The sequence below is a fragment of the Medicago sativa genome, chromosome 3 (genome assembly GCF_051527215.1).
Source record: "Medicago sativa cultivar Bolivia chromosome 3, Bolivia_mono, whole genome shotgun sequence".
In the NCBI taxonomy this organism is placed as follows: domain Eukaryota; kingdom Viridiplantae; phylum Streptophyta; class Magnoliopsida; order Fabales; family Fabaceae; genus Medicago; species Medicago sativa.
Window position 1 is genome coordinate 56,469,675 of NC_140751.1, and position 26,913 is coordinate 56,496,587.

At 33.1% G+C, this 26,913-nt stretch overlaps 3 protein-coding genes across 3 annotated transcripts; 2 read left to right on the plus strand and 1 right to left on the minus strand.

Moving 5' to 3' along the window:
- The first annotated feature begins 1,489 nt into the window (after positions 1-1,489).
- On the plus strand, positions 1,490-1,831 carry LOC146938546 (uncharacterized). The gene has a single exon (XM_085749649.1). The coding sequence runs from the start codon at positions 1,490-1,492 to the stop codon at positions 1,829-1,831; it is 342 nt and encodes a 113-aa protein (XP_085605775.1).
- Positions 1,832-14,336: 12,505 nt separating this feature from the next.
- Positions 14,337-17,767, plus strand: LOC146938547 (desmethyl-deoxy-podophyllotoxin synthase-like). The gene is made up of 2 exons (XM_085752496.1): positions 14,337-15,545; positions 16,950-17,767. Exons 1-2 carry the CDS (start codon positions 15,261-15,263, stop codon positions 17,568-17,570), a joined length of 906 nt encoding a protein of 301 aa, XP_085608622.1. The 5' UTR covers positions 14,337-15,260; the 3' UTR covers positions 17,571-17,767.
- A 933-nt stretch (positions 17,768-18,700) lies between these two features.
- Positions 18,701-22,052, minus strand: LOC146938548 (desmethyl-deoxy-podophyllotoxin synthase-like). The gene is made up of 2 exons (XM_085752497.1): positions 20,183-22,052; positions 18,701-19,535 (listed from the first exon to the last, which is right to left on the minus strand). The coding sequence occupies exons 1-2, from the start codon at positions 21,080-21,082 to the stop codon at positions 18,921-18,923; spliced, it is 1,515 nt and encodes a 504-aa protein (XP_085608623.1). The 5' UTR covers positions 21,083-22,052; the 3' UTR covers positions 18,701-18,920.
- Between the last annotated feature and the right edge of the window lie 4,861 nt (positions 22,053-26,913).

The following is a 26,913-nucleotide window of genomic DNA, read 5'->3' on the forward strand; positions in this document are numbered from 1 at the left end:
AAAATGTCCTTGAGTTTCCGGATTTTATAATCCGGAATGGTGTTTTCTTTTGTTAAAGGGTGAAAAAATGAGTTACGGATTTTTCCGGATTTTGTAATCCGAAAACTTGAAAAAATAGTGTGCGTTACATGAATTTTCCGGATTATATAATCCGGACACCCCCCTAAACCCCATTTTTCAAGTGAAAAACAGTTCGGATTATATAATCCGAACTGTATCAGCACAAATTCTAAACATGTTTGTAACATGGATAATCATTTTAGGGACAATATTAATATTCCTAACTCTCATCCTTCTGTTTTGGGTCATTGTCACATGTTCTTAGTAAAAAATCGGGTTTTCGGGCAACTTGATCGGATTGCTCCGAAACTTCCCTAGAAAATCAGAAATAATTCAAGGACCATGACTCCCCTAAAAGGGACTTCTTATGGGACTCCGCCCCTCAAAATCCAAAATTCCATCGTTTAGACCCATTTTTTATTTTTTGTAATTTTTCATATTCTCAAAAAAATCCAAAAAAATATGCATTAGTTTTATTGGATTTTTAGAATTTTTTGGTGGTATGTTTATATTTTTATGGTTTTATTTGACAGGTTTTTAACATTTTTTTACTTAATTTTTTTGTTGTTTTTAAAAGCAAAACTCAAAACTTATGAAATGTGAGAGAGTTTGATGGCTGATTATACACAAGAATTGTCCGGATTATAAAATCCGAAATAGTAAACATGAATCCAGATTTTAAAAATTTTATAGGGTGCAGGAGAAGGCCATAGGGTGGGAAAAGTAATTCCCATGAATTTATTTTTTAAAAACTGGTAAGATTGAAAAATGGACCGAGTTGACCCATTAGGTCGCATGACCCATTTTTGTCTGGGCCGAGATCAATTTGTGTACGAAAATTGCTCTTCTTCCATCACGTTTTGCTCACTCCCAACTGCACTTCCAAAAATTTCCCCAGCTTGGTTTAAGTCACGCAGGTGTTAAACACAACGTGATTTAAGTCACGCTGGGTTATACACCTGCATGAGTTAAGTCACGCTGAACCCAACGTGAGTTAAGTCACATTGCGTATCATTTTAAAGATCAGACAACAACTCATTTCCTCTTTCACATCTAAAATCTCCAAAATCTCTCTCAAATCAATCAAATTCAAAATTCCTTCAAGTTCAAATCAAAAAACACGTTAATAACAAGTAAGTTTTCATAATCAAACACCATTAACCTTTTATGTTTATATGTTAGATTTTTCCTCTTAAGTTAGATTTTTTTTAGTTTTAGGGTTTGTTTAAATTTTGATTTTTTTGGCAAGAAATGATACAATGTTTACATATAAATGGCTTAAATTGCTTAATTGTTTAGATGTTTGCATGTTTATGTTGTAGTTATGAGTTTTAGGGTTTATGTATAATTTGTACTTCAAGTGTTTGATGAAATGCTTGAATGGGTTTTTCATTGATTGTTTAATTTCTTATGGTGTAGATCTGAAATAATGAACAATTTAATCAGTGCTCAAGTACGTTTCCACGGTGGAAACCGTCATTTGTTCAAGATTCAGGTCGATGTCATGCTAAAGGATCTGAAGGATCAACTGAATGAAATCAATCAAGGACTCATCCCCGAAGACACAAGGAGGTTGGAGGACCTACAGTATGCACGTCCCGATTATTTGCAGACCAAAAATATAATGCTGATAGACGATGACTGCGTGAGGAGCATGTTCTCCATATATCGTCAACACCGCATGTTCCTGAGGATTGAGATGAAAGCTATGTTGCTGAGATCGCCTAAAGATATTCTCAAGAGTTTGATTCTGCCGCAAGATTATGTTTAGGTAGCATCATTAGTATGTAATGTCTTTATTTTGTTGGAATTTAAGTTTAATTCTTGTTAGTTTATTGAATATGTTGGCATTGAAGTGTCTTATACTTAGTGTAGAGATTTGCAAGATTCTTTGAAAAGTCAAAGAATAAAGAGAACTCAACATGTATTTTAACGAATCAACTATATACGTTTTCACATCGAGTCCTTTGTATATGATTATTAGGACGTAAGGGAATTCAGCTCTAAGATGTTGTTTTGTGCTTGATCATGCTCCTTTGTCAATTGAAACTTGTCAGTTGGCAGTGCAGTAAGATTAAGCTTAAAAGAATGCATTGAAATGCATTCCTTTACGTCCCTACTCATCCTATACAAAGGGATATTCGATGTGATAACCTATAAAGTTGATTCAGTAGAATACACATGTTCTGTTCTCTTCATTCTTTTGAATTTTCAAAGGAAGCTGCAAATCTCTACACGAAGTATAAGACACTTCAATGTCGATATTTTCGGCAAACTTTCAATAATATAATTTAAACCCAACATCATCATGATGATACCGCATATTTAGGGAGAATGTAATGTAACATAAATGAAATTAAAACTAAATAAAATTGTGTATTTTTTGAATTGATTTCGTGCACTCTTACAACTTTATTCGAATTTATTCAATACACAACTTTATTCGAATTTATTCAATACGCAACTTTATTAAAATTTATTCAAAACACAACTTTATTCAATACCAAAATGTGAAGCATATCAAAATACATAAAAAAATCCAAGAAATCAAGACATTGCAAGCCATTGCATTTAATCATCTCATTCGTCACTTAAGTCAATTGGGTTGTCCTCGACAGTTCCTGGGGCACCTGCTTTTGGCTTCGGACCAAAATAACATGTTCTTCCGCTCTGTCTCATCTTGTTGAAATTGTACACTAGCACATTCGCCTTGCTTTTTTGTCTGGTTCCTTCACATTCGATACCGTGTCATGTCACGGTGGTTTTTGATTTCTTGTTCTTACCCTCCTTTTATAATTGAGCATCACCCTGTTTCTGAGACATATCTACACAATGCAAACATCAGATCAAAAACTACTCTAATCCTAAAAATTCTACCACAAATTCCTAACAATTTCTACCACAATTCAATCAATTCTACTCTAATCAACATCTAACAATTCAATCAAATCATTAAAATCTAACATCATAAAATCAAAATAAAAAATAAACAAAACCTAAATATGTGACAATTTATCCAAAAAATCTAACAATTCAATAAAAAAAAAAACCAATGCAATAGGATAATAAGCACTTACTTGATTTTTGGTTTGTAATTGGCGTTGAATTGCTTAAGGTTGGAGAAAATCGCAACAATGAAGATCAAATCCGCAAATGGAGTTTTGAAAATTCTTATGGTTCTGTTATGTTTTTATAACAAAACCCAGCGTGTGTTAACTCATGCTGACTTAAGTCATGTGTCGAGCGTGACTTAAGTCACACTGGATATACACATGCGTGAGTTAACTCACGTGGGGTATTTTGAATAGTTTGGTGGGAGTGAGCGTTTTATGTTGGGAGAAGAGCAATTTTCTTTGTGTACAGTATGTAGCAAGCGTTGGCTCTATCAAACCCATTTATACCTGTTGATCCATCAAATCAAACCGAGTATCTCAAAGTTGAAGAGAGAAACTCTCAACGAAGTGACCTATCGGAAGTCAGGCACCTCTCTGTTATATTAGTTCCAGGTACTAATCCTTTTTAAGTGCCTAGAAAATATCACTCTCCTTAAGTCTATTTAGCAAACGTAAAACACACGCACAAAGAATAAAAAATGTCATCTCTATTAAAACAAAACGCACCATGTATAAAAATATTGCCTGCTGATTCTAAAGTAGCAAGTATTTTTCTTTTTCTGTCATCATCCTTTAGAAATCACATCAGACATTGCGACTACGTAACACTTTCTCTAATTTTGTTCTTATCCTTTCACGTAATTCACATGTCAACTAGTGAGAGCATATTACTTTCAAAGAAAAAAAACTAGTGAGATATATATTATATTTTAGTGAGAGCATATTTTATTTTCTCATTTTTTTGGCCGAAAACACACACACATACATATACATTTTTTTTTTGTAGTGGCCGGGGTTTGAACCCCGAACCTTGCATATTTTATGCACTGTCCCAACCAACTGAGTTAAACTCACGAGGACACACACACACATATATATATATCTAGGGTTTTGCTAGAAGACACCTTTTATGAAGGTGTCTTTTAGTAAGTTATTCAATGAACATTTGTTAAAAGACGCCAACTAATTTTCATGAAGGTGTTTTTTAGCAAAAGTTATAACTAAAAAGTGAAAATTACACCTTGAGGTGTGGATTGCTAAAAGACACCTTCATGGGTGGCTTATATATATATGGGTGGCTTATATATGGGGGCTGCTAACTTACTCTCATGTAAAAACATGAAGAAGTAAGTTAGCAAGCCTACTCCCACTTGTCTTTGACCAAAAACCCAATTACACACTATTAAGTTGGTTATAATTAAAGGATAATTTAGTAATTTTGTTTTTTCTTGTTTTTGCTTTCCTTCATTCGTTTTGGTTTTTCGCTTGTAATTAGAAAAGAAAAGAACAATTATACTTTTCTGGAAACAAAAGGTTACTTCCACCCACTCACTGTTTCCATTGAAATTTCCCAACCGTTATATTTCATACACACCTTTTACTTTTTTTAAAGTATAATTAAAGACGTTTTAGGAGTGAATTGTTTTTTGGTATTGCTAAGTTGATTATAAAAAAACAAAAAAAAAAAAGTGTTGTGGTTAACTGTTGCGGTTCGAAAAAAGCAATTGAATTAAAGTAACAAAAGGTGTGTATGAAATAAAATAGAACTTCTCATGTTTTGATAAGTGATGAAGAATAAAATAGAAGACAAGCATCAAACAACAATGTTTGCAACAAAAAAAACTATGAAAGTAAATTACAACAATACCAACCCATTAAAATAGTGTTTATTCAAGATACAAGGAGTTTTTAGTAAATGTGTTTACTCCTCATGTTTTTGGATGGGAGTAAGTTATAAACCCCATATATATATTTCATTATTAAATACACAAAACAAATAAAAAAAAGTATACAAACCCCATATCCAACAAATGCTACCTTCTTTTCATGAAAACAGCAATAATAAAGACATGAGGAAAATGTTAAATGGTGCCGTGCCCTCAGTTAACTGCCTTTTGCTGTGGTACCCATCATATAGTGCAAAATATACAATTGCGAAAATCATTGATCTACTTTTGCTCCATTAACAAATATAACTGTGAACAAAAGGCTATAATGGACTGCTCACTCATCTTGCGTTAATGATTAAAAAACTAAATTGAACAAAAGGCTATAATGGACTGCTCATCTTGCGTATTAAAAAACTAAATTCATTAAAAATTTAGAGGTACAATTAACTGTGTAACAAGATAGAATGGGAAAATAAACTATACAAGCACATGTCTCTCACATTCTTTTTAGAAACATGTCTCTCACATTCTTATCTATTTCATTGGTAAAGCAAAGGAAATGCTAACAAATACCTAAGATGTATTGAAATAACAAAAAATAACTTTTTTTTAATAAAATTTATCAATTATTTATATCTTTTAATCATTAAAAAGTGTTCTACTTGTTAGCATATCCCTAAAGTAAAAGACATGAAATTAGAACACTGATTTAAGATATTTACTTGTCGGAGACATGATTAATTATATGAAGTTAAAATACCAGGAATTGTTTATGAGTAGTACAACTCCCGAACAATGTAGAAGTGTACTATAGTTTTCCTTTGTTTCATCCCACACTTTTAGGATATCAGTTCTCAATAAGATAAAACGAAAAGAAAGTGATTGAATATCATGACAAAGAACCCATCTAACCACACTGTTTATTAACCTTACACACACACCTTTCATCACAAATTTGATAAATTTACCCACCATTTGAACTTCTCGATCACCTTATGTTTTGATAAGTGATGAAGAATAAAATAGAAGACTCTAGAATACTAGAGAATAATGTAGAAGTCTCTAGAACACTAAAGAATAATATAGAAGTCTCTAGAATACTAGGGAATAATAAGGAAGCTACTAGACACTACTAAATAAGCACCAGGGAAGTCTTAACTTTTCTAGATCCTTCTAGTCTTATGTACTAGAGTATCCATATCTCTAAACTTTTCTTTGTTTCTAGATATTTCTAGTTTGTAATGGAGAGCCTTCCTAGAGTAGTATAAATAAGGCTCACCACCTAGTGTTTTGGCATCATCAAGCATAGAAACATTCAAATAATATAATCTTTTCTTTGAGAATATTAGAGAGTTTCTCTATTTTCTCTACCTTTCCTTTTGTCCCTGAGCCAGATTTGGCATCAGAGCTGGTTACGATACCTCGGAGTTGAGTTTATGCGAAAAAATCAACGAAAAGTGAGTTTTCAACTGAGTAAGGAGTTGCCTTTGTAAAACTTCACTTTGCGGTCATTTTGTTCGCGAAACTAACACCGTCATTTTTTTGAGTTTGAGCGAAGAAATCAACGGAAAGTGAGTTTTCAAGTGAGAGCAAGGAGTTGCTTTCTCAAAACTTCACTTTGCGGCCATTTGTTCGTGAAGCTAACACCACCAACAAAACAACCACACATCGCCACGATCTTCACCCAAAAAAAAAAAAGATCATCAACCACCATTGTCAAAATGCCACCTAGAAGACAAAACGAAAGATCTTTTCATGAAATTGAAATGGAAGAAATGAGGCGACAATTTCAATTGCTACAGGAGACTATCAGCATCCAACAAGCCTTATTGGAAGCACACCAAAGAAGATCTGATGATGATGGCTCTGGTAGTGACTATTCATTATCTAGAAGAAGTTTCTCACACAGATGTCAGCCTCGGATGAATGATATCAAGGTCGACATTCTAGATTTCGAAGGAGAATTGCAACCAGATGAGTTTGTTGATTGGCTCTAGGCTATTGAACGTGTATTTGAGTACAAGGAGATACCAGAGGAGCACAAGGTAAAGATTGTTGCAATACAGCTAAAGAAACATGCTTTAATTTGGTGGGAGAATCTTAAAAGGAAACGCAAGTATGAAGGAAAAAGCAAGATCAAGACGTGGGGGAAAATGCATCAAAAACTAACCCGTAAGTATTTACCTCCTCATTATTATCAAAACAATTTTACTCAAAACCAATTATCCAAAAAAATCTTCATACCTACCTTTTTCCTCCACCAAAAATCAAATCGATTCTCACAAACCCCTAATCCATCAACCTATTTCCTCATTTAGACCCCAACATATGATAATCAAAGAGAGAAATACCAAGATACCTAAATGTTTCATGTATCAAGGGTATGGACACATAGCCTTAGATTGTCCAAATCGTAAATCCATCACCATCATTAGTGGGGAGATACATGATATTTTTGAAGAAGAAAAAGAAGAAATTCATGAATCGTTTGAAGGAGAGTCAATGGGAGAACCAATTTATGATAAAGAATATGATGGTACTGACATTTGTGAAGTGTTTGAAGAAGAGGGAAACATAGATCCAATATATGATGATGAATGTGGTTCCGATGACTTTCATGAATTTTTTGAAAAGGAGGAGAAGGACAAACCAATATATGATGAAGCATATGTTCCTTGTGAATATGGTGAAACTTTGGAGGTTAAAAGAAGCATGCAAACAACAACAGATAAAGAAGAATCATGGCTAAAACACAATATCCTCCACACATCCAACACCTCTCAAGGTAAGGTTTGTGATATTATCATCAACAGTGGAAGCTGTGAAAGTGTTGTATTTAACGATATGGTAGAAAAATTGAAGTTGTCGATAAAGGAGCACCCACATCCATACAATGTACAATGGCTCAACAAGGATAATGAGGTAAGAGTATCTCATCACTCCATTGTCTCATTTTCCATTGACGAGAATTATAAAGAAAATGTATGGTGTGATGTTATTCCAATGGATACTTGCCACATTCATCTTCGAAGGCCTTGGCAATATGATCGTCATACCTTATAATATGGTTATCCCAATATCTACACTTTTCTGAAACATGGGATTAAAATCAAGTTGGCACATCTACCACTCAATGAATTCAATGAAGGAAAAGATAAATGAAAGTCACTAGAAATTTTAGTCACGAAGGAACCATTGAACGATACAACAAAGTTACGTATGTCCCGGCCAATTCCTAAGCCACCTTGGGAAGCTGTTAGTATGGATTTTTCCCATGGATTACTATGGAGTCTCTGCTACCTTCAATGTTGTTGTTCTTTCACCATACTTTGGCGATGAAGATGACTTTCGAATCGAGGACGAGTCTTCTCCAACCCGGGGAGAATGATGAAGAATAAAATAGAAGACCCTAGAATACTAGAGAATAATGTGGAAGTCTCTAGAACACTAAAGAATAATATAGAAGTCTCTAGAATACTAGGGAATAATAAGGAAGCTACTAGACACTACTAAATAAGCACCAGGGAAGTCTTAACTTTTCTAGATCCTTCTAGTCTTATGTACTAGAGTATCCATATCTCTAGACTTTTCTTTGTTTTTTGATATTTCTAGTTTGTAATGGAGAGCCTTCCTAAAGTAGTATAAATAAGGTTCACCACCTAGTGTTTCGACATCATCAAGCATAGAAACATTCAAATATTATAATATTTTCTTTGAGAATATTAGAGAGTTTCTCTATTTTCTCTACCTTTCCTTTTGTCCCTGAGCCAATAAGTTTATCCTTTTTCGAACGCTTCAGATTATAAAATTTGAAATGGTTATTTTTCCATTTAGAAACCCAATTTTCACATATGTCACCTATATTATTACCCATATGTTTTTTTTTTTCAACTGACTTTGAGTAGATTCAACTATGTTTGTCGTTGTATTTCAAATATTCATGACACGATCTATCCAATACATTACAACTTTCTCCTTCACTAGTCCCAAAATGGTAGTTTCCACATTTTTTTTTGGAAAGTTTGCGCATACAATTTTATTGATCCAATATCGGGAATTGTTTATGAGTAGTACAACTCCCGAAAATGTAGAAGTATACTATAGTTTTCCTTTGTTTGGTCCCACACTTTAGGGATATCAGTTCTCAATAAGATAAAACGAAAAGAAAGTGATTGAATATCGTGACAAAGAAAACACATAACCACACTATTTATTAACCTTACACACCCACCTTTCATCACAAATTTGACAATTTTACCCACCATTCGAACTTCTCGATAACCCTATGTTTTGACAAGTTTTTCCTTTTTCGAACGCTTCAGATTATAAGATCTTAAATGGTTATTTCTCCATTTAGAAGACTAATTTTTACATATATATATTTGTTGATATATCACCCATATTATTACTCTTATGTTTTTTTTTAACTGACTGTGAGTAGATTCAGCTATGTTTGTCGTTATATTTCAAATATTCATGACACGACCGATCGAATACCTTACAACTTTCTCCTTCACTAGTCCCAAAATGGTAGTTTCCACATATTTCAATTTTTTTGGAAAGTTTGCGCATACAATTTTATTTATCCAATACCGGGAATTGTTTATGAATAGTACAACTCCCGAAAATGTAGAAGTATACTATAGTTTTCCTTTGTTTGGTCCCACACTTTTAGGATATCAGTTCTCAATAAGATAAAACGAAAAGAAAGTGATTGAATATCATGACAAAGAACCCATCTAACCACACTGTTTATTAACCTTACACACCCACCTTTCATCACATATTTGGCAATTTTACCCACTATTCGTACTTCTCAATAACCCTATGTTTTGACAAGTTTATCCTTTTTCGAACGCTTCATATTATAAAATCTCAAATGGTTATTTCTCCATTTAGAAGCCCAACTTTTATACATTTCACCTATATTATTACCCATATGTTTTTTTTTCAAGTGACAGTGAATATATTCAACTATGTTTGTCGTTGTATTTCAAATATTCATCACAAGATCAATCCAATACCTTACAACTTTCTCCTTCACTAGTCCCAAAATGGTAGTTTCCACAAATTTCAATTTTTTTGGAAAGTTTGCGCACACAATTTTGAATAAACGAATTTATAAACATACAATTGCTTTGTATTAGACTACATTATATATTCCCATGCATCCATGATTGTCTTGAATACGTCTTTACATTTCATCTCTTTCCCATATTTAGATCTATTATCCTTAACCTTGCAACATGTCGCGTATTGAATAATTTCGAATAAAGGTTACATTACGTTACATAAAGCTCCTAAATATGTCCTATCATTACATTACATTCGGGTAGAACCTTCCAACTACAACAATTGTCTTACCTCTGAAATGGGGCAAATTCAAACTTGCCAAATAGCAGGACTCAAACATTCATCCAGCATCTCTATTGTTCCATTCAAAAGATTAAATTATTGTTAGGCTTGGTTTAAATGATGGTATTCAAGTGTCAAAAGAATGAGGTCCATTCCTTGACACTTCAATACCTTAATATAAACCAGCCTAACAATAATTTAATCTTTTAAAAGGAACAATACCTTCAAAAAAACCAAAAAACTTCTACTTATATGTAGTAACTGATGAAATTTTAGGGTTTAGCCTGATCACTAGATACAAATTATAGCATATCATCAGTGACAAAAAGAAGGAACAAGAAATTGTGTACCTTTGAATTAGGTTGATGAAGGATAACCGTAGACAACGCCGACAGCTTTGAGAGGGGTAACTACCCTCATTCCGTCTAGCTCTAGGTTTTCACCAATATTCAGAATAATTAACCGTCTAATGGGATGACGTTTAAATAGCTAAACGGTTGAGGGCAGGGACCTCTCATTGGGCTTATCTAAATGGTCCAACCCATCACGGTCCATTTAGTAACAATAGCCCAATCAAACATATTCATCAACTAATTAGTGCTTAACACAATAGACCATAATATATATTATAAGATTAACTTATAATAATTGATTATTGTCAATCCATAATTGATTAATTAAATAATTAATCCAACAATCTCCCACTTGGATGACAATACTCAATTACTAAAACTTTTATGTATGGTCAAAGCACTAATCATTCAAAAGAGAAGTGAGCTTTAATGCTGCAGAAATTGAATCCGATAGGGAAAACAAATCATACAGATCAAAGACTCACTTTTCTAGCAAATGATGAATTTATAGTGACACGTTTGAATTAAAAAGAATGTGTCACTAAAGAATAGCCCAAGCATTTTAAAAATGCTATAACAAACTCCCACTAACCCAAAATAACATAGACTTAATCAAATCATTATGAGTTACAATACTCATATATATAAGTCTGTGGTTAGTGGTTCTGCCAATGAGTTTTCAATATTACAGAAGTCATATATCCACATAGGTACGCGAATAGTAATTACTTATAGGGATAACCTATTAAGAGAGTGTAATTACATATAGTCAAAATCGATAAATGTTCTACGACATTCAATTAATCCAAATTTTGTAAAAAATGTGACTATGAAAATCCATAAAAGCAAAATAGGAAATTCAACAATCCCCAAATTGGATTAACATAGACACTTAGTTTAAAGAAAAAAGATGTGGATTAATGTGGCCACTCGAATGTCAATAACAAAAGAACACTTATGATTATCTCAAATTATAAGTACCACAAGAACACAATATCATACTCGATAGGAGTATTGATATTATACATTGTACTTACTATTTATGACCTCATAAAATGTGGAAAGTTGGTAAAACAGAAGCACGATATATATTTGCATGCTACGAGGTTATTGTGCATATTCCAACAAAATTGACTTAAGCATCCAATTATGATGCTCATTGAGATCGATAGAATTTTAACATATATCTCAATATAATAGAATGAGACTAAAGTTTAAAGTCTCTTAAGCTATGCCATATTTTATAGTGTGCACAAGAGTATATGGCGATAACAACAATAATATTGTGTACACATTTCTCTTGATCTCACACACACACATATATATATATATATATATATATATATATATATATATATATATATATATATATAACAAGAGTGAGATTTCTCATTTGAGCTCATAATATATAATATTGTGTACACACTCCCACTGATCCCACATATATATAAACAAGAGTAAGTGGGATTCTCATTAGTGATCACTGATACAAAATATTATAATAATGTAATATTCAATAGTGGGATACTCAATTACTAGTGCAAGATTATCAACATAAGTGGTTATATAATTTTAGCCAATAGAGTTTCATGAACTCAACCACATATTTTGCACATGAGCATAGCAGAATTATTAACACAAGTGGTAACTCAAGAATAATATGAAACCCCCATAAATACATATTTTATCAATCGCAGATATTATCAAGAATTGGGTTTCGTAGTTAACCACATAATCTGCATTTAGAATTAAGGAGAACGTAAATTTTCATTTAAGAATTTTATAACACAAGATCTCCTTTTCACAATTAAAATTCCACAGAATTTTATAAACATAGTAACCGTTATATGACAGAGTATGATGATTATATAAAAAATTTATCATCATATGAGTGAGATGAGTCTCTAAAAATAGGATATAAGACGCTGTTCACAATATTAATAACTCACTCAAAACTCAAATGCTACAATTTATACTTACACAAATTTGAGAAACAATTAGGTTACAAGCAGCGGAAATACACAAGACTTATATTTTATTATTATTGAGGATATAAGAGAAAATAGTCATAAGCTTCCATAAGTATTAAAGAATAGCAATAGCATAACTAATATCCTCAATATAAGTCTCTACAAAAATTTCATATCTAAAATATGAAAACAAATAAATATATTTGTTTATGAGATATAGTTAGTTGACATGTATAATTTTTCTCACTTGTTGAAGAATGATATTTTCTCCACTTGGTGGAGAATGATAGTTAAACTATCTTACCCACAAAAGGATGATTATGTTAAGTAATGTCATACCGATAGGGTATGTCCATCACCTTACACAATATATAACAATGATTCTCCCACTTGATAGAGAATAGACAATGATAGTTGAATTAAAAGGTCTGAAAGATATTTTAAATAAAATATTCAACTATTTCTCTATCACAAAATGATATGTTAAGTAACGTCACACCGATAGGGTATGTCCGTCACTCACATAACAAAGGGATAGTAGCAATCCAAAATATTTATATATATAAAAAATCACATTTAGGTAGAAATTTAATTCAAAATGTAATAATATTGGATTGCAAAATTTATACAATTTTCTACATGTCTTTTAACAAAGTAACTTACTTATATTAATCTCATTCAAGGATCTTAACGATAATAAGTAAGAACTATATCATCACAATGTACCATTCTTATGTCTTACAAAATTTAAACATTGATAGAGTATTCTAATTATAATTGACATAAATATAAACATTTTAGGTACATTGAATAATAACAATTATATTAATAACAACACACCGATAGGGTATGACTGTTACCAATATAATGCTAATCTATTTAACAAAATTTGCATAATTGTACCCACGATAGGTGAGATTACAATTATACAAATAAATAATGTTTATGCTTAAGAGAGTATGATACAATAATATCATGCATAAACAATTGTACTTAATTTACTCAACTTCGGTCATATTCAAATGATAGAAAAATGTGCTTAACAATATTTTAAATTAGCACATCATAAATATGACTTTAGAATTTATTTTCTATGAAGTAGTATAATAACAAAAGTTGTTATTTGGAATAGAAGTGTGTCAAATAGTTTTCTAATTTATCCAGAAAAGAACTCTTAGAATAAAATTTTTCAATACTCCCACTATAAATTAGAAAGAACACAAATACAAAAATGGAGTATTATAGTAAGAAAATAGTATATAACAACAGAGTTCTGTTTAGAATATTCTAAAAAAAAAGGATTTCACTTCTATATAGGATATCATAAATTGATGAAATTTTAGGGTTTAGCCTGATCACTAGATACAAATTATAGCATATCATCAGTGACAAAAAGAAGGAACAAGAAATTGTGTACCTTTGAATTAGGTTGATGAAGGATAACCGTAGACAACGCCGACAGCTTTGAGAGGGGTAACTACCCTCATTCCGTCTAGCTCTAGGTTTTCACCAATATTCAGAATAATTAACCGTCTAATGGGATGACGTTTAAATAGCTAAACGGTTGAGGGCAGGGACCTCTCATTGGGCTTATCTAAATGGTCCAACCCATCACGGTCCATTTAGTAACAATAGCCCAATCAAACATATTCATCAACTAATTAGTGCTTAACACAATAGACCATAATATATATTATAAGATTAACTTATAATAATTGATTATTGTCAATCCATAATTGATTAATTAAATAATTAATCCAACAGTAACAACAACTAAAGACTTAAAACTAACTTGAGTTGAGTTCATTAATTTCCAAAGTAAGCATATCAACGTTTGAGACTCCAGGTAACTATGTTTTTTTGAAGATTATTTGTTTTTTGTTGCTTGATTTTGCTATTTTTGTTTGAAATTTGAGTTTTTGATTCAACTTTGTGATTTCTATTCTAGTCTTTAGTTGTTTTGTGTTTAGGTCATGTTTGGACAAAAAAAACATATTTAAGTGCTTATCATATAAGTGTTTATGTATAAGCTTTTTCTGTAACAAAGGATAAAATGAGTCTCAAACCACCACGTGTTCCACAATCACCACCCACCACAACGTTTTATATGGTCGGAATATTACTAACTGGAGTTTAGTAATATTCTCATATCAACTGTCCTTGGAATCCTCTTGTTCACGGTAATCAAATTTATTTGGAGATCAAAAACTAAGAACACAAACTTCAAACACCAGGACCAAGATAACTTCCTCTAATAGGCAATATCCACCAACTTGGAACCTTACCTCATCAAGCCCTAGCAAAATTAGCAAAAGAATATGGACCTCTCATGCATATGCAGCTTGGTGAGCTTTCTTGCATAGTTGTTTCATCTCAAGAAATGGCTAAAGAGGTAATGAAAACACATGATCTCAACTTTGCAAATAGACCTCCACTTCTTTCAGCAGAAATAATCACTTATGGATATAAAGGAATGACTTTTTCTGCACATGGATCCTATTGGAGACAGATGAGAAAAATTTGTACTATGGAGCTACTATCTCAAAATAGAGTTGAGTCTTTTAGATTGCAAAGGGAAGGGAAGATGAATTGGCAAATTTTGTCAATGATATAACGTTGCATGAAGGGTCACCTATAAATCTTAGTGAGAAGCTTGATTCATTGGCATATGGGTTAACATCAAGGACAGCTTTTGGGGCAAATGTTGAAGATGAAGATAAAGAAAAGTATAGGAAAATTATGAAGGATGTTTTAAAGGTGGCTGGAGGGTTTTCTCTTGCTGATTTGTTTCCTTCAATTAGAATTCTTCAAGTTCTTACAGGATTAAGGCAAAGAATTGAGAAGCTTCATAGTGAAACGGATAAGATACTAGAGAACATTGTAAGAAGTCATAGAAAAAAGAATTTGGAAACAAAGGCTAAGGAAGAAACATGGGAGGATCTAGTTGATGTTCTTTTGAAGCTGCAAACCAATAGTGATCTGGAGCATCCCATATCAAATAACGTTGTCAAAGCAACAATTTTGGTTAGTACTATGTTAAAGTATTTATATTTTTATTTTTAAAATGGAAAATGTTGATACCGTTAGTAATTGTTAGTATTACGTTGGGAGTGAGAATTGAACCCCCCTCAGACATCCATTAAGGTGCGCACATCGTAAAATAGAAATAATTGTCAAACACAAAACAATGGAGAAATTACCGGCGTTCTAAACCATAGAAGTGAAAGTAGCGGTCAATTTGAAGTGAAATTTTTTACCTAACCGCGGTAAGACCGACGATGATGTATGTGATGGGGGTGTTGGGAGCTAAATTACCAACACAAAAATAAATTAAGCTTAATAGGGATGATGATGTTGTGTTCGATGTGTGGTAACACTATATGTGATGGGATTAGAAATGAAAATATAAGAGAGAGTTGGAGTAGCACCTATAGTTGAAAATATGGTAGAAACTAGACTTAGGTGGTTTGGACATGGAGTCCTGTGAATAATGTAGTAAGAAAAGTAGATCAGATGGAGGAGAGTCAAATCACTAAATGTAGGGGAAGACCTAGAAAAACCATAAGAGAAGCTATCAAGAAGGATACATGTAACAGGATAATATTATCAGACACTGTGTACCTATGCAAGCCGGGTTGAACCAACGGGTGACCCAAAGGCCAAGTTGAATCGCCACAAGAAAGTTGGACACGTGCTTGACACTGAACGAGCTGAACACATTGAAAGCAGGTCTCCGTAAAGTGCCATTAACCATGTCTCTTAAAGAATCAGTTCATCTACCCTTATCCAACGATGAGTCATGAGATACAATGCGCTTTAACTACGTTCCTACATGAAACACATGTGCCTTTGACCTCAGTCTGGAGATATGGAGTAGTGGGAAGCCCCATGATCCTCCACTTTCAGCTCTCCACTCTTCATTTAATCCTCATCTCCCCACTCCTACAACCAGCTCTATAAATAAGAGGTTACATCCCTCAATGATGGACGAACTTCTTCCATCCCCACTTCACAGTTTTAAAGAGAGAACTACGCTGCCCTGATTCTCTAATCACTTAGGGATATCTTGTACCGGGGATCCTTCCTTGTCGAGCTATAATAAAAATACCCCGACCTTATGGCACACCGCCGACAAGGTCTCCTTCAGCCTGAAGGTCCTCTCACCGCCGTGGGAGAGGGGGTTTGTAGGTTCTGTACTCGCCGCTAGTACAATATACATATTAATGAGTTGGGGAATAACATGATTTTTTAATACAACACTATGGTGTCGTTAAATTGATGTATCCGAGCCGACTTAGTGAGATAAGACTTGGTTGTTGTTGTTAGACATGATTCCCCAAACTAAACTCAATGCTAATTCAATAACAAACAATATTGTAATTATGAAAAATACATATTTAGTAATAATTATGCCATGTTGTTTATTAGGATATCTTTGGTGCTGGAAGCGACACGACATTCACAACTCTAGAATGGGAAATGTCAGAATTGATGAAAAATCCACAGGTAATGAAGAAAGCACAGGCTGAAGTAAGAAGTGTCTACAATGAAAAAGGGTATGTGGATGAACCAAGTCTCCACAAACTCAAATACTTAAAATCAGTTATTACAGAAACATTGCGTCTACATGCACCAATTCCATTGTTACTTCCAAGGCAATGCAGTGAAAAATGTGAAATTAATGGATATGAAATACCTGCAAAAAGCAAGATCATTGTTAATGCATGGTCAATATGTAGAGATTCAAGATATTGGGTTGAAGCAGAGAAATTTTTTCCTGAAAGGTTCAATATTGATAGTTCAGTTGATTACAAAGGTGTGGATTTTCATTTTATACCATTTGGTGCTGGGAGAAGGATGTGTCCTGGCATGGCATTTGGTATTGCTAGCTTGGAAATATCACTTGCAAATTTGCTTTTCCATTTTGATTGGAAGATGCCTAATGGTTGTAAGGCTAATGAACTTGACATGACTGAATCCTTTGGATTGGCTGTTAGAAGAAAACATGATTTATGGTTGGTTCCGAGTACCTATCATTCCTCAGGTTAAGATAATAATGTCAGTGAAAATTATTAATAATGTTAATTTACTTTGTTGAATATATACAGTTTAATGGCATAATCTCTTTGTGCTCCTTGTATATATATATAGTTAATGTAATAATTTGCTATTCTGTCATTGTCAATAAAGTTTGGATACTCCAAAACAGAAGAAGTATCCGTGTTGGATACATAACGATTAAGAAATATGAGTTTGTCTAATATGGGTTTAAGTAATTTTCATAGTCATAGAATACATCATGCAATTCTTCAAAGACAGTTGGATTTTCTCGTGTTAAGAGCAGTTGAAACTCCTAATGGACATGTCTCAGTATTATCAACATAACTAACAAGGTCATATCCAACGAGCAATGCATTGAATTTCACTTTCCATGTCGGATAGTTTGTGCCATTGAGTTTGACAGATGAACGATTGTTATTGATTACATCAACTATTTTTTTATTTTAAGGAACTTCAGAAAAAATGCTCTCTGATTATCATGAAGGAACTTCAAAATGTGGAGATAATAACTTGTATTTGATTGTAAAGGAGCTGTCAATAAATAGCTCAATTGGTTACAAGCAAGTAGGACCTAACACTAGAACAAAGGAGCTGATATGATCTCCTCATAGCTTCTGGAGAATTCAAATATATACATGATAGAATCACCATAAACAAATAAAAGTGGTATGAGGTTTGAGCCTAACAGTCAGACGTTTGGAAGGATTGTTTTTGAAACGCACAAAATCGTGCAACGACAACCTATAAAGTAGCGTCCATACTTTGCACATTAACTTAGGTCTTACCAAATGGACCCTCTATCTATGGTTCTTTCAACAGCTCTTGAACAGATCTATTCTAAAGCACTATAAACGAAGCTTCTCTATAACTGCTGAAGTTAATGAAATTTTTTGAGGGAATAGAGAAACTATTTGGCATCAATCAAAAAGAACACAAGCTGAGAAGCCATTGAAAACAATACTTCTTAACTGCTGAAGGTCATTATCATAGCTCATTTGCTCACCAAGCAATAAATTCAGATAGGATATGATAATTTATCCTTACCATCAAAAGAATGTCCCTTAGAATTTAGAAATGACATAAGGATGACAATCGAATAAATTCTTAACTTGTTCAGATTTAAGAAATTTACTGAAAAGCATTGCAAACCACATTTAACTATGACAGAAAGGAAAATCATTACATCATGTCTACATTTTGAGAGCTTTCATAGCTATTGTCAACAAATAACAACCAACAGTATAATTCACATTAAATCAACAAAGATTTTCAGCCATTAAAGAACTCTTAAGTAGGAACTTTAACACTTCTATTACAATTTTCTTTGAGAATATTGCCTTAGGAAGAGTGATAAGTGGTAGGAACCAACCACAAATCATGTTTTCTTCTAACAGCCAACCCAAAAGATTCAATCATGTCAAGTTCATCAGCCTTACAACCATTAGGCATCTTCCAATCAAAATGGAAAAGCAAATTCGCAAGCGAGATTTTTAAGTTAGCAATACCAAATATTATGCCAGGACATATCCTTCTCCCAGCACCAAATGGTATAAACTGAAAATCCACACCTTTGTAATCAACTGCACCATCAACGAACCTTTCCGGAAAAAACTTCTCAGCATCAACCCAATATCTTGAATCTCTACATATCGACCATGCATTAACAATGACCTTACTTTTGGCAGGTATTTCGTATCCGTTAATTTCACATTTTTCACTGCATTCTCTTGGAAGTAACAATGGACTTGGTGCATGTAGACGTAACGTTTCTTTGATAACTGATTGCAAGTATTTGAGCTTGTGAAGACTTGATTCATCCACATACCCTTTTTCTTTGTAGACACTTCTTACTTCAGCTTGTGCTTTCTCCATTACTTGAGGGTTTTTAATCAATTCTGACATGGCCCACTCTAAAGTTGTGAATGTGGTTTGGCTTCCAGCACTGAAGATATCCTGATAGAGAACATGGCATAATTCATAAACACAACACTCTAAAGTTCTATGAATCATATAATATATGGTTTTAATCATTTCAATTAAAGAATTAAATGAATATTTCATGAACCAATTTTAGTATGAACATATTTTCCAGAAGCTAAAAGAAAACATGAAAAATAAAAAGTGGTATATTGCAGGATTTAAATAATACAATATTTTTTAAAGGAACTAGTTAAAAAAAATAAGGGTTAAGTCTTTACCCCTGTAATATAGGTCATTTCCGGTTTTCTCCCCTGTAATTTTTTTTTTTTTGATTCACCCCCTTGTAAAATAATTTTTTTTTATTGACCCCCCTATTAGGCCACAAAAACCAATTGTATTTTTTTTTTCAAGAAATTTTCGTTTTTGTTTGGCCTATTAGGGGGTAAATAAAAAAAAATTATTTTACAGGGGGTGAATCAAAAAAATTTTTACAGGGTGTAAAACCGGAAATGACCTATATTACAGGGGGTAAAGACTTATTAACCCAAAAAATAAACAGTATATTTACAGAGATTAAAGACACATTTAAACTAGTTTTTTTTTTTACTTTATATCCAATCTGTTACCAAAAATGCCAATTACTCCTAGACGTTGACTTTTAATTGTAACATAGTACTAACCAAAATTGTTGCTTTGACAATGATGTCTGATAAGGGATGTTCCAAATCACTATGCTTTTGAAGCTTCAAAAGAACATCAACAAGATCCTCCCCTGTCACTGTCTCTTCCTTAGACATTGTTTCAAAATTCTTTTCTCTATGAATTCTTACAATGTTCTCTAATATCTTATCCGTTTCGCGGTGAAGCTTCTCTATTCCTTGCCTCAATCCTGTAAGAACTTGAAGAATTCCAATTGAAGGAAACAAATCAGCAACAGAAAACCCTCCAGCTATCTTTGAAACATCCTTCATAAGTTTTCTATACTTTTCCTTATCTTCAACAATTGCACCAAAAGCTGTCCTTGATGTTAACCCATATGCTAATGAATCAAGCTTCTCACTAAGATTTATAGGTAACCCTGCACTCAAAGTTATATCTTTGACAAAATTTGCCAATTCTTCTTCCCTTTGCAATCTAAAAGATTCAACTCTATTTTGTGATAGTAGCTGCATGGTACAAATTTTTCTCATCTGCCTCCAATAGGATCCATGTGGAGAAAAAGTCATTCCTTTATATCCATAAGTTATTATTTCAGCTGCAAGAAGTGGAGGTCTATTTGCAAAGTTGAGATCATGTGTTTTCATTACCTCTTTAGCCATTTCTTGAGATGAAACAACTATGCAAGAAAGCTCACCAAGCTGCATATGCATAAGAGGTCCATATTGTTGTGCTAATTTTGCTAGGGATTGATGAGGTAGTGCTCCTAGTTGGTGGATGTTCCCTATGAGAGGAAGTTTTCTTGGTCCTGGTGGCAGTGTTGAGTTTGTTTGTTTAGTTTTAGATCTCCCAATAATTTTGATTACTATGAACAATAGGATACCAATGATAGTTGATATGAGAAAAAGAAGTTCAAACCCCATTCTTGATTTGGAAGAAACAAAACTCAAGTCATTTTAAGGCTTTGGTGTGTACATATAAGTAGAAGTGTTATGGTACGTGCCTAAAAGGCACGATCCAATAATCATTTGGGTCGTCCAACACCAAGGCCCATTAGGAACATGGCAAGATGACCCAATAAAGGTTGAAGTTATGGTCCATCGAGGTGACCACGTAGTCAGGCCACGTGATGCAACACTGGATCTGACCTCATGCACCACATAAAATGTAGCACCTCGGAGCTGTGAGCAAGATAAGATGACAACTTTTGCAATATACTAGCTAGGAACCACCTTGTTCCACTCGGATACCAATTTGGCACCTATGTGCTCCACTGCCTTAACGCATAGCAAACTTACGAATAAATGTCAAATTGTACCTATATACAGGGACCTCATTTGAACCAGATAGGCGTCTCCGCCTATCACAAGTTTGATTGCACTATGGACACATTCAAATATCCATGATTTTCGGATAGGCGTCTCCGTCTATCTTTAGTTTGGTTACTCGATACTTGGATTAACTTCGTAAACAACCACACTAAAGCTAAGGAGAAAAGATATCAACAAACTAGGAGTCTTGCACCAGATACATCATTATAAATATGGGGCTTCGTCCCCAAGTACTTATCATTTTGTAACCTTCTAGCACCCAATCTTACGCAGGTGTTAAAATCTCATTTGTAGGCACATACCCGCACACTTAGAGGAGTGTACAACCAATCACAATGATTCTACTCCCCAACTAGAAGATGACACCCCCTGCTCATGGGATAAATCCTACTAGTTCATACATAAACAAGAAGTTTATAGAGTAAGTGACTCATATTGAGGTATAAAGATACATTTGTAAGGTTCACCACTCTTACCAAATTATCTTCTCTATATATGGGTATGAAATTGAACTTTTGATCACATTTTATGAGAGTTGATTATGTCCCAAATGTGTCAATCTCCTAAGAATAATAGGAAATAAAATAACATTATTTTAAAAATATTTTGTTTTTGTGTCTATCTCTTTTAAAATGAGAATGTTTTTAAGTTTGAGATGAACCCTTCCATTACATGTCTTAAAAGATTGAAATTTTCTCTTTTGATCTCCCAAAGTTGTTTGGTTAGCAACTTCCAAACAACTTTTTTGTGTCTTTATAAGCTTTTTGATAGATATCAACCAATGATTGTTTTATAGGCTATTTGAGTAAGTAGGGCTTAAAAAAGCAATCATCAATTAAATTAGGCCATTTTGGCATGACTCGTTTGGTTCTCCGAGCTAGGCTTGTCCCATATTTTATGAATTTATTTCTAAAGTAAGTGCATTGTTTGGTAGAAATGTTGGTGAAAATGGACCATCTCGGTTGCTTTTAGCTTGATTGGATAGTGTGGTCTAATATAATATATGCACTAACCCGACACAATTTAACACTTATAGTGGATCTAAGCATCGTTAAATGATATTAATACATTTTTGCAAATTAAACAATTACAATGGATTGCAATTAATCCACAAAAGCTACAGTTAAAACTCTATAAATTAATAATGTCAGGACCGGAGAAATTTATTAATTTAGAGAGTTATTAATTTATCGATAAATTAATAATTATTAATTTAAAGAGTTTTTAAGTATTTATACGGTACATACCAAACAAAAAGGCAAATTAGTCTATGCCTCTTAGAATTACGTTGCAGCGAACCTTGAAACTCAACGTAAATTAGTAACTACTGTGTTCATACGCATTGGAAATCAATAATGACTTTTGAAGTGCAGTAAATGTAAACAAGAGGAACAAATGTGTTCAATGTATTCTTAATATTTTTTTTTCAGTTTCTATGAATTATTAATTTATGATTTTCTTGGGACCGAAAATTATAAAGGGATCTCCCGAAAAATTATTATCTTATTATTTTATCGAGTTTTTCAATTTTTTACATTGGCCCAAGTCGGGACCGGACAAATTTATTATTTTAGAGAGTTTATTAATTTACCGTGTATTAAATTAAAGAGTTTCTACTTAAAAAATTCTAACATGTCATCCAAGTTTATGGAGCACAAGAGACACACATCTTGCATCATACACAAGATTGTTTCAACCATTGGATCATTAATTCTACTGATAAGTTAAATGAATTTAATAATTCATAAATAAAAAATAAGTTTGTGAAAGGTGCAGTACTACTTTATTTGTGCACATAAGGAAAAAAAAAACTCTAACATGTCTATCACATTCTTTTCCTCAAAAAGAAGTTTCTGTCACATTCTTAGGCATATGAGTATTTCACATATTCATTACTGTAACTTTGTTTGGCAATGGATGGATACTTTGTGATATTCAATTCATCAACTCGCTTAAAAGAAATCATCAACATGACATTCCATTATTAGATGTTTCATTCTTCTTCCACTAAATGAGATGTGTAATCTGTAAATTATTCTAAAAGGAAAAAATGCTAAAGTGCACGACATGATGTGTCGTGCAAATCCCACGAAATAGTTAGCAACTCTCTTGCATATTATTTTTATTAAAAAAAATGATCATGTTTGTTTTTTATACCAACTGTAACATTACGTCCTTCTTTGAAACAACATTTTACATGAAATCACAACTAGTAGTAGTAATCGAATCTCCAACGGTGGCATTGAAAGTAATCTGCCGTAAAAACGCTCCAATGGTAGTAAAAAGAGTAACCTCCCATGCCGGTGCCTTTCCAAATGTTCTCTTCGCCGACGCCGACGCCGACGCTGGAACTTGTAAACATGTTGAAACAAGTCGCGTGCCAGAGACATATTGTTGGTGGTGATTCTGTAGTGGCTGGCAAGGAGTTTTAATCATTACGATGAGTATCATTCCACGTCAGTGATCTTTTGGGACCGATCCTCTTTAATTATATTTTTTACGGATGAATATTATTAAGGTCCTATAAAATTTCAAAAATTTAATTTTAATCTAGATAAAAAATTTCTTTCAATTTTTATTCTCTATTTTAGTGTTACTGTTATGTCAATTCATGTTTGACTAATAAAAGTTCACACGGTCCTCGTGAGTAGCTCAGCTGGTATGATCAATGCATAATATATGCAGGCCCGGCTTTGAGGGGGTGCAAACAGCTCAAACGAGTTGGGCCTCCCCAAGGATGGGCCTCAAATTTTTTTTTATACCTAGTACTATACTATCCTCCAATAAAAAAAAATTATTTCATTCCTTTTCCTCAGAAACGCGTTGTCGCTCAAACTCTATTTCACGCTCTCGCTGCTCATCACCGATTCCATCACCGATTCACAAACAACCATCATCACTGATCAAAATCATCAACTGATTCACATCATCAGGCTTTCCTTCTTCTTCTTCTTCCTTCTTCACCAAATCATCACTGATTGTAGACTCTCAACTCTCAAGGTTTCAATCGGTTTTCCCCTTTCCAAAACAACACTGTTTGGTAAGTAAATAAACTCTCTTTCATTAATTTGAATGTTGAAATGGCTAAAATAGAGATTGATAGAGATTTGTTGAATGTTGAAAACAACACTGTTTCAAATTTCAATCGGTTTTCCCCTTTCCAAAACAACACTGTTTGTTGAATGTTGAAATTGCTAAAATAGAGATTGATAGAGATTTGGTTGATTATTAACAGAATTAGTAATAATTGATTTCTGCATATTTACTGTTTTGGGAGTTTTTGTTAAAATTATTCAAATTTCAGTGTATAATTGAATTTATATATCATATATGTTGCTAATTACTAATTATGTTTTAATTTTATTTTATGGTTCAATCTCAACATTGTATGTCTAATGATGTGGTTCAACTTCGACATTGTGGAATTGCTCAAGAATAGTGAAGAATTCTAGGTTCTTTATTTTTTTTAATCTTCCTCTATGCCTCCTAAATTGGCTCCTCCTAGATTGCCGCCTAGGATTAGAAAGTTTGAGTCTGACGCTAAGAAGCGTAGGAAAAAGAAAAAAAATTGCTGAGTTAATTGAATCCCAAATAGGAGCTCTTGATAAATTTATTGTAAAAGAAACACAAATTCCTATTGATGATTATCTATTATATTATTTATTTCTTATGTTTACGGACTTCATTTTTAATTTAAACAGGGCTGCGATTTTTTTGCTGTTGTCGTGACTGTTTGGCTTTTGTGCTGCCAGCTTTGTGAGTTTTTTGTTGTTGTTGTGACTGCTTGGTTGTTGTGCTGCCAGCTTTGTGCGCGCATGGCTTTTGGTGGTTTTGTGCAGGTTTCATTTTCTGTCTACTTGTTTTAGCCTTTTAGGCCTATTAGAATTAGTTCCTCTTGCTTTTGGTGTTAGGTGGGGGTTCCTCATGTATACAGTAGTCATTTACACTTCTAGGTGTACCACATATATACGGCACCTTGTATTTATCTTTTAAAAAATATAAATAGACCATTGCTCTTTTAAAAAAAATACGTTTTGATTTTATCACTGACCTCTTTTCATTCCCTGAGCCGAGCCTCCGAATTCTCAGGGATGGCCCTGTATGCACGATCCGGAGTTCAAACCACGGTCACCACCAAAAAAATAGAAGTTCACACGGCACTGCAACACTTTTTTTTTTTTAAATGTAGTGAGTTTTTTTTTTTTTGGCCAGGTAGTCTAGAGCTAGAATTCACCTTATAAGGTAAATAAGTGGGGGTGTCCGGGGTTCGAACCCCGGCCCCTGCATATAATAATGCATTGTTCTACCAATTGAGCTATGCTCACGGGACTTTTAAATGTAATGAGTTGACTTAACAGTAAGAATTTAAAAGGAAAATATTGTGGTGCCCAAATTTGTGGTGCACAATTTAACAGTAAGGATCATAAACAGAAATTTTAAATTTTGAAAGGAATAACAATATATTTAACTGTTTTTTTAATTAGATAAATTTGAATTTAAGCTGTGTTTGGTGAAATTGTGTTATATTTGAAGAAGCTATGATGGTGTTTGTGAAGGATGTATGTCTTTCTCACGCTACCAAATTATTTGAGGTAGAAAATGTCACAAACAGTGATAGGGTATATCTGAACTCTAACCATCAAAGAGGGTTTGTCAAATTTTTTTAAGAATCTAATAATGCGTCATTATCAACCGTTAAAATAATACAATGTCATTTGTTTTGTAGAATAAATAAATGCCACATTGCATTGTGGTGATGTAATGTTGTAGAATTACATGATTTTGAATTGCAATCAATGCATAATTATTTGAAATTGTATATAATACTCCGGAGGATATCGATATATTCCGAACAACTGTGTAATAGATTTTGAATATCAATTAACGGATTTTGTATTGAGATTTTGTTTTCAATGAAGCATAACTTGTTTGGCCATTCAATTCATGACGAGTGAAATATTCTACCGTCATCTAATGGATCATTCCAACCTTGCTTCATTAAACATTAAGTGTCGTATTAGTTTTGCCCACAAATTAATCTTGAGTACACCATTTTAAAGTCATTATATTGCACTATGCATTTAGGAAAATTGTAAATCATCAATAATTTATGTAAAAACGTTAAACGACCTTTTTTGTTTTTATTACAAAGAGACCGAAGCTCAAACGTTAAACGACCTTTACTTTAGAACAGAACGAGTATCTCACTTCTTTTTTTTTTCTTTGCAATAAATTGTTAAGAATATCATTGATAAAACATCACTTAATATTGATTTTTTTTTTTACTGGACCACAAAAGAAGCAGAGGAAGTAGTAAATATATATTTAGAAATGAGAAAGGGAAGAGAGGTATGGCGGCTTTGGGTTTCCTTAATTAAAAAGAAATTGCGATGTGAGATGCGAGATCAAGATTTCATTTATTT

Excerpts from the sequence above, each read along its gene's own strand:
- LOC146938547 (XM_085752496.1), top strand. The coding sequence starts at position 15,261 with ATGAAGGATGTTTTAAAGGTGGCTGGAGGGTTTTCTCTTGCTGATTTG. Across the intron at positions 15,546-16,949 it reads TTGTCAAAGCAACAATTTTG|GATATCTTTGGTGCTGGAAG; the intron begins GTTAGTACTATG and ends GTTGTTTATTAG.
- LOC146938548 (XM_085752497.1), bottom strand. The coding sequence starts at position 21,082 with ATGGGGTTTGAACTTCTTTTTCTCATATCAACTATCATTGGTATCCTA. Across the intron at positions 19,536-20,182 it reads TTGTCAAAGCAACAATTTTG|GATATCTTCAGTGCTGGAAG; the intron begins GTTAGTACTATG and ends GTTCTCTATCAG.
- LOC146938546 (XM_085749649.1), top strand. The coding sequence starts at position 1,490 with ATGAACAATTTAATCAGTGCTCAAGTACGTTTCCACGGTGGAAACCGT.